The 9435-nt window shown below is 37.2% G+C and overlaps 1 protein-coding gene across 1 annotated transcript; it reads right to left on the minus strand.

The window, feature by feature from the left end:
* Window positions 1-5732: 5732 nt before the first annotated feature.
* Window positions 5733-8129, minus strand: LOC113356135 (FACT complex subunit SPT16-like). The gene is made up of 2 exons (XM_026599158.1): window positions 7927-8129; window positions 5733-7181 (listed from the first exon to the last, which is right to left on the minus strand). The coding sequence occupies exon 2, from the start codon at window positions 6885-6887 to the stop codon at window positions 5901-5903; it is 987 nt and encodes a 328-aa protein (XP_026454943.1). The 5' UTR covers window positions 6888-7181; window positions 7927-8129; the 3' UTR covers window positions 5733-5900.
* Between the last annotated feature and the right edge of the window lie 1306 nt (window positions 8130-9435).

Raw genomic sequence — 9435 nt, forward strand, 5'->3', positions numbered from 1 at the left:
CATCTTCCATCCATGAGATTCAAGGTTTTTCACAAAGCCAGCTACGTCAACCCCACCATTGTATTTGGGAGTCCACTTCAAAAGTGGAAGATCACTAGCTCACATGTACAACCTGCTTCTACAAAGAATGGCCTGCAAAGCAAAAGGTGGAAGACAAAATGCCTTAATCAAATGGGAAAATTAGTACTCATTAAAACTTCACTTCTTCCTACTCCAAATCACATTATGCAGACCAACCTTCTACTAGTGCATGTCCATAAGGAAGTAAATAAGACTACCAGGAATATTTTTTTTTTGGGTCATGATTCTTCGATCAGGAAACTACATTCTATGGGATGATACAAATTTTCCAAACTCATCCAAGAGGGAGGGTTAGGAATTAGGAAAAGTTTAGACCATAACAAAGCTCTATTGTTAAAGAGATTCTGGATCAAGACCAACCTGACTCGATTTATACATCCATGTGTAGAGAAAAGTATTTTAATAATGAACCTTTCGTAGAATCCAACCAACCACCCTCACCCTCGGCTATCCCTCTTTGGAAACAACTCATATCCCTTCTTTCCTCTCTCACACCACATATTTTCCTCTCTCAATGCCAAAAGTACCTTGGGTATTAGACCTGATTGATCCAATTTCACATTCTTGGATCCATGACCGCCTGATACAACTTCCGAAATCGGTCATGCTTAAAATGATTAACATCCACCTCCCACAAGACGGCCCACCAGACAAAATTGTTTGGTCATATAAAAATCTGGCAAGTTTACAATGAGCTCGGATACAGTATGACTACACATTAAACCTCTACCACAAAACCCATTCAGCTACAACCCACTAAACACATCTGGACTTTAAAATGCCTCCCAAAAATAAGCTTTTCTTTTCGAAAGCTATAAATGAAGGTTTACCCACCTTCATAAATTTACATAAAATCAACCTCACCTCCTCAAATCTATGTCCTAGATGTTATTTAGTTCCATAAATAGTTGAGCATATTTTCCTCACATGATGATATGCTAAAGTAGCTTGGGACCTTCTTTTAAACCACTATGAAGCTAAAACTACCTTGCATCATCGAATACCACAAAGGATAACTCCAATACATCAATCAGCTACTCCAGATCCAACAATCTACAACAAATACCACTTTATTATGTTTCATCGTTTGGGCACTACGACTAGCAAGGAATGACTTAATTTATGGAAGAAAACATAAACCTACTGCCGATACAGTCAAACTGGCGATACATATGCATCAGGAGTACACCTGGGAGAATTTAGTACTACCTCCACCCCTACCGACCTGAATCCTATTACAACCGCTACACCACAACTCAGACAAACTAAAGTAATTCAGGTGGGATGGAATCCATCGGATCCACACTGGATAAAAATTAACACCGATGGAGAAGACCACAGACACCCGGGACCAGCAGGAGGAGCATTTATTTGCAGAAATTCAACGACCGCAATTATTTTCGCAATGGCCAAACCTTTAGGGATCACAACATCCTTGATAGCAGAAACAATAACACAACTCATGGCTTTGAGAACGGTCAGAATCCACCAATGGACTAAAGTTTATTCTAATCAGACTTGCATACGCTAGTTCATTTTATCAACCATATGATCGAACCACCTTGGTACCTAATGGACATGATCAGGGAAATTAAAAGAAGACTGGAAGCAATTCCCCAATACAAAATTCATCATAACTACATGGAAACCAATCAGGAAGCTGACGCCCTTGCCAACCATGCGGCAAATAACAGTCAGCAGGGAGCATTCCAACCCCACATATGGAAATATTTTGTCCCATATTTCTTAAAACAATTTGTACTAAATGATGCCTAGGAAACAATTTTTCCACGTGTAATTCCGTTTTAACTATCTAATATATAATGCTTCAAAAAAAATGCATTTTCTTTGAATGACATTATCCTGCATCTAGTCTTTTGTGGTTAGATCTTCATGAATGTGTCTATAGGGTTTTCCGCAATTACATACACATTTAACAATTTAACTGTTGTTATTCCCAAACACATATGTGATATCTGATAAATGACCCATATATACATGATTCTATTAATTTAAACTTAAATCGTAGTTTGATCACAAATATGATGGGTTTCATATATTTACTTTGGCATATAAAGTTTCAAGGACCAAGGAGTTTGCGGTGGCTGGTATGTATCAAGTTAGGAAGATGGTATAGGGTGCGGTTTATGTCTAGCCATAGATACTCTTAAACCATTTCAAGTGAAGTTTGAACTATATCAAATATTCTTTCTTCCATCTCTATTCAAGAAAGAGTTTTGGATAGTCGATTTTGGGCCGGAAATTGGTCAATATAAGGTTAAGGATGTTGTTAGGAGCGAAGAAGATGAAGGACAACCAAATTTTCCAACCGATGTTGTTTAGAGTCGGAGTATCCTTGCAAGATCAACTTTTTTTCTTTGGCTTCTTTCTCATGATATGATAATGACGGCGGATAGGATATTAAGAAGGGGTGTGGATGTTTCTCGTTTATGTTGTTTCTATGATAAAGACTATGAAACTAGTTTGGATTTATTATATGATTGTTGGAGGACCCTCAGAATTTGCGATTACTTTATTGAAGGATGTCGCTTTTGTTGGACTTACAATTCAAAAGTCACCAAAAATGTGAAGTCTTGGAAGTTTAATCGGGGTGATGAAATACTTAGTCAAATATGGAATAACATTCCGCTTGCAATTTTGTGTTGCATATGCAGAGAGCGAAATGCAAGAATCTATGAAAATAAAAATAAAAGTTTGGTAAACCTCGTTAGAAACGTTAAACTACACGCGTTCTTTTGGGCCGAATCCAACACAAGGATGTTAGGTCTAACGGCGAATAAAGTGATAGCTTTATGAGACTATTTATTTCGGCCTTTATGAGCTTGTTATTTGTTATACTAGGTTTGCCGAATTGCCCTTCAGTTTTTTGTTCACTCTTGTATTCATTGGGTTAAGGTACCCCTCTTAAACACCTCTCCTTCCGATGAATTTTCTCTTGGCCGGTTAAAAAAAGAAAATAGAAAAATATTACGATCAATTGGGTTAGAAAATCCTGGCATTTTTAGGGGCGACCCCAAAAGAATTAGGGGCGACTTTTTTATTCCTAACCCATATACACCGTTAAGGGATGTCCAAAAATAGGGAGAATACGTTAATACCCTTACATAATCGGAAGTTATTTTGTGTCAGATTATTATAAATAAATCGGAAGGTTAGTAACGATATTATACTTCCGATTAATATCGATTTTGTGCCAAACTCCTATCTGGCTTCTATAATAATCGGTAGGAAAAAGAACCTCACGAGACTACCTTGTTAAAGTATAGAAATAAGAAATCTTTAGAATTTTGCAATGGTGAAATTTGGGGCTCCTATATAATCGGACGAACAAAAAAATGTCTAAGCTAACGATTTAGGGCTTCCCATAATCGGGATTGTAAAAGTAACAATTCCTACCGATTGTGGTAGATTTCAAATTTCCTGCAATGAAGGATTATAGAAAAAGCTCATTTTGGGGCAATCTATAATCAGGAGGTTTGGTAATCTATTTATCTTCTGATTATGGCTACATTCAAAAGACGAACCAAATGGTTATGGCTTGTGGAGCTTGTGAACACGATCATGAGTAGTTACCACAACGTACGCTCTATAAATAGCACAATCTTCTTCTTCGGCAAAAACAATATCCATGTTTTTTGTTTTCAAAGTTAAAACTGAAGAGAGGAAAGAGTTTGGTGCAATTGGGTTGATAGATATGAGTTTCTTTATATAGGTTTAGGGTCCAACGACTCTTTTTCTTTTTCCCAAAAACTCCAACGGCTATTTCTTAAATTTGGTTTAAACTGCAACGGCTAATTTGACGAAGGTTGAATCTGGGGAAACCAATAATCGGTAGGTATTTAAGTTAGAATATCTACCGATTATGGTGGCTTTCAAAATTTGAATTTGGGGAAACCTATAATCGGAGGTTTTGTAACCTATTGGTATTCCGATTATGACTATATCCAAGTTTTGGTGAATCTGGGGCCCCTTATAATCGGTAGGTTATGAGTTTTATCATCTACCCATTATGGCAGATTTCAAAATTTCGACAAAAGGAATTTTAGCAAAAACTCATTTTGGGGCAACCTATAATCGGAAGTGTTGGTAATATATTTATCTTCCGATTAAGGCTACATCCAAAACACGAACCAAGTGGTTATGGTTGGCTCCGTACCCTCATAACCTATGCAATTTGGCAAAGATTGAATCTGGGGCCACTTATAATCGGTAGGTTATAAGTTGTATCAGATTTCAAAATTTCGAAAAAAGGGATTTTAGCAAAAACTCATTTTGGGGAAACCTATTATCGGAAGTTTTGGTAATATGTTTATCTTCCGATTAAGGCTACATCCAAAACACGAACCAAGTGGTTATGGTTGGCTCGTACCCTCATAACCTATGCAATTTGGCAAAGGTTGAATCTGGGGCCACTTATAATCGGTAGGTTATAAGTTTTATCATCTACCGATTATGGCATATTTCAAAATTTCGAAAAAAGGGATTTTAGCAAAAACTTATTTTGGGGCAACCTATAATCGGAAGTTTTGTTAATATATTTATCTTCCGATTAAGGCTACATCCAAAACACGAACCAAGTGGTTATGGTTGGCTCCGTACCCTCATAACCTATGCAATTTGGCAAAGGTTGAATCTGGGGCCACTTATAATCGGTAGGTTATAAGTTTTATCATCTACCGATTATGGCAGATTTCAAAATTTCGAAAAAAGGGATTTTAGCAAAAACTTATTTTGGGACAACCTATAATCGAGAGGTTATGTAACCAATTTGACCTCCGATTATGGCTACATCCAAAACACAAACCATATGGTTATGGTAGGGCTATGTACCCTCAAAACCTATGGAATTTGGCCAAGTTTGAATTTGGGACTACTTACAATCGGTAATCATATAAGTTATTTATGCTACCGATTATAGAATGACATAATAACCGAAATATGCACACAATAATCGGAGACTAAGTAGTATATATGTTATTACTGATTGTTGTTAAGCTACCGATTGTCGTGTTTGCTACCGATTATATAAGGGTATATGGCCATTTCGAAAAATCGAAGATAAGGGGTAACTTAGATTTACGCTTGAATGACCTTTTTTTATCTTTTAGTGTCGCCCCTAAAAATGCCACGTAGAAAATCGAACCACCAATAGAAGAAACTATCAGGAACAATTAGACATTTAACATCAAGGGTTTATAAAAACCAATGCAGTGAAATTATAAAAATTAAAAACAAAGCGATAACTTGATAGATCACTGGTGCAACCTCTTAAACCATGTTGATCTTTTCCAAGTAAAATATTACGATTAATTAAATCCAAAATAAATTGTTGAAGTTAAGTCATTTTTCTCTCTGTATATGAAGTTGAATAAATTGATAAGAGATATCTGATGTAGGATTAAGAAATACCAAGGTTTTGGGGGTTTAGGAAAGGGTGAAAGACAATGAGATTCAAGATATAATAAAGAAGAAAGCGTTTCCTCTATTTTATATCCTATTGTTTGGCGGCATGGCCGAGTGGTCAGGCCATTATTAAATTGATAAGGGATATCTGATGTAGGAGTAATTTTTCTGTTGAAAAAGCTTGTTAAATCTTGTAAAATATGCCCCGTCAATGGATCCTTCCTCAGTTGATGCACATTCAGGGAGGACACTCCCTTTGCAAATCTATTAACAAGAAACCAATATATTACACTAAGGAAACATTTTAGTTGGCAATATTCAGCAACAAAGAGGATGCTTCCAAAAAAAAAAACAAAGATACTAAAATTTTGTAGTTGCTTTTCACTTCTTCACTATCACCATTCCGAATCTGAATCCGAATTGGAATCTGAATCGGAATACCTATAGTAGGTCAAAGTAAGAGGATCCTCAAGATCTAACTTGGGGGAACCCCATCCACCAGAATCTATGAACTCCTTAAGGGATTGTCTGATATCTTTCAGCAACATATTCCAGTCCTTGCTTACCTCGTTAACATAGTACTTCACGGCCCCAAAGTGCAGACGATGTTTGATGCCAGTGAGAAATTCCAAGGGAATTGAGCGAATTTCAAGCACATCACGCTCATAGTCTTTAAATACGACTGTCATATCAATCCTTTCATGTTCAAGACGCGCTAGGTTAACAATCTCAATGTCCTGTACTAGGATCACACTAAAAGGTACTTTTTTAAGCAAAACTAGGGCACCATAAGTCAGGGCGAACGGGGTGCTAACATCCCCAGAAAATTCCAACTCCTCTAGTGCATGGAAATGTATATGTAGTACACTGTCGCAACTCTGAGGTCTTTGTTGTACTTCGTGGACAAAGTTCTTTAAATCTTCGTTACGGCTGTTATTCCAGGCTTGCTTGTATTTCACAATGTAATCTAAATCTGCAGTAGCTTTCAGTTTTCGAAAGTAAGATTCATTAGTATCAGATGTCCCCCCAGATTTCTGGTACATCCTAAATTTCTGTAAACCCCTAAGAGATTCCTCATATTTCTCAAAGTTAAGTGGATCCTCAACAGATAGCTTGCCTTTCTTAAAGTCATGTGGCATCAAATGGACTTGTATATCTTTTGTCTCTATTGTTCCCACCTTGACAGTGTGCCGCAAGTGGAAATGCAAAAGTGGTGTCATCTTCATGTCCCCAAGTCGCATGAAACAGCTTTCTAAATATGCATGCATGATAACCATACGAAATCCCAAGCATTCACATACAAACCGGTTTTCATGAGCCTCAAGGATACCAAGAAATTCTTTTCCTTCCTTGGGGTGTATTCTGACGTAAGTTAACTTCATAACCTTGTAGTCTTCATGCTTCTGCTTCGGCAGATCAAAGGGAACACAACCTTCTTTTTTTTTACAACGCCTCTCTTGTTTCTAGCGGTGCAATTGTCCTAGACGGAACCTTCCCCAACAATCTCATTTCAGTTTCACTCTTCAACCAGCGAGCAAGTTTTGCCTGATGAATCATACGATCCTCCTCCAATTCCATTGTCAGACAAAATTTCACAGGCAGGGGAACAAAGTCTTCATTTCGCCCCGGGGAAGCGTGTGCCTCCATTGAAAAGAGATGCAAAACAAAATCGGCGTCTGGAACAGAAAGGAAAGAATGCAGAAAAATTAGTATGCCTTGGTACAAAAACTGCACGAACTTTCAAAAAAGGAAAAAAGAAGGATTCCCAAAACATCACATCTTAATATCACACATGCAGTTGATACACAGAATTCATAGAAGGACAAGAAGTTGATTCGACTAACGCCACCACATAATGAGGAAACGATGTCACTTTCTGAATTTATGATGAGAGTCAGGGACACAGGGACATCATGTCTGATTGCTAAGAAATTGCAAACTATAATGAGTAAAGTCTGAAGTTGTTACTTGCACAACAAAGTTAACAGGTACAGCAACCAGTATAGATCTTAAAAACAAAGCTACGACATGCACACAACAATGGATCGATATAAGTAAGTAGAAACATTCACTTAGGGCTCTATTAGCGGACACAACAGGTCAAAATTGAATCAACAACTCGAATGGCTGGAACTCAGAAGATATAGACCTATAAGAATTATAGCTGCAAATTAAAGCATATATAGGCATAGAGATGAAACAAAAAAATTGCTGTAGAGGATAATAGGAAGAAAAAAAATAGAACAAAAATTAGGGAAAACAACAACTCAAAGGGGGTGAAAATTCAGAACAGATCGACATCAATCAGTACTGGATCATGCATGAATACAAATTATTAGATGGAAATCGAGCAATAAAATACATAATAACAACCTTAAATCGAACAAATCAAAAATTAGAACAAAAATATAAAGGCCAAACCTCAAGAAGTTAACGAATATCACTTGCAGGATACACTTGCCTAAAAGAAATCTGATTTTATGTGTCTCCTCTAATCTCGCTCTCCACAGACGGCTACAAGTTGGAACTTTATACAGGAAAGCAAAGAGGAAGGTACCTCATATGTACAAAGGAGGAAGGATCCACCGATCCGTGAAAGATAAATCCGAACGTCTATTCTTTGTTTTCCTGATCTAACCATATGTCCTAATCTAATAGGTTTCTGAATCTAACTGTATTACATAATCTATTATTCTATCATTAGGGTTGCCCGTGGTTCAGTTTGGTTTGGTTTGGTTTGGTTTGGTGCTCGGTTTAAAATATTAGAGACCAAAACCGTCTCATCGATTTTCTTTCAGTTTTTTCTGGTTTTTATCACAGCTTTGATTTTTAACTAGAAATCAAAATTTAACTAGTTGTACGCCCGTGCTTTCCACAAGCCCAAATTGGTTATCCCACCTGGATAACCAATCAAAGGAATTTTTGTGATAATTGCACCATGTTTGTTTACTCCTGACTCATCTGAGTCGTATGGATCTGAGTCATCTGGATTTGAGTGAAATCACCTGACTCATCTAGATCTGAGTCGATATGTTTGTTTTGAGTCAGATCTGACTCATCTGACTCAAAAAATGTGAGTCAGTGGTTTGGTACCATGAGTCAGGGGTATTTTGTTACCTGACTGAAATGGGTCCGAGTCAGGGGTTATGTCTGATTCAGAGGTCGAGTAAGATCTGACTCAAAATGCAAAACAAACAGTCTGACTGCTGACTCGGCCCGAGTCAGGGGTTGACCCAGATCCAAACGCCGAGTCCGCTGCAAAAAAGACAAGGTCTTGGTTAGTCGTGATTCCTTGATCACTGGGTTTTTTGTTGAAGAATAACTATGAGATAAATTGGTTGACTCGAATACACTAACATTGCATCAGTAAAGATAAAAGAACGTGATATATTGTGGATGTCTCATAACGATACTGAAGCACCAGTTATAGTCCATCCTAGAATTACTTTGAATATGCCAAGTATGTACTTGGTTCTAGTATAAATTAGAAGAGATAAGGATAAAGGAGGAAGTTTTGGTTGGAGAGCATTTGTGTGAGGATGAGAGTTGGCTCTTCTTTCAAACCTAATTGCTATCTCTAGGGGGAATTAGATCATCTAATTCTAGAGTATCAACTAGATGCCTCTTATAGTCTTTTAGTTTCCAATTTAATTGGGTAGAAATTATAAGTTATTTGAGAAGAATCTCCATTTTTAGGCTCTTCCTTTATTAATGGCTATGATCCTCCGGTTAATACAGAAGGCGATGTATCTGTACCTAAGGACGTTGGTATATATAGTCCAAAATAAATCCTTGTTGCAAAGCAAAATTCTGACGGATTAAATGCTATCAGACAGGCCATTACCCTAGACCTTCATCACTACGTGTCTACTTGCACTAAGTCTAAAGATGCACGGGATATCTTAGAAACTATATTTGAAGACAATAGAT

Source organism: Papaver somniferum, chromosome 3, assembly GCF_003573695.1.
Source record: "Papaver somniferum cultivar HN1 chromosome 3, ASM357369v1, whole genome shotgun sequence".
NCBI classification, from domain to species: domain Eukaryota; kingdom Viridiplantae; phylum Streptophyta; class Magnoliopsida; order Ranunculales; family Papaveraceae; genus Papaver; species Papaver somniferum.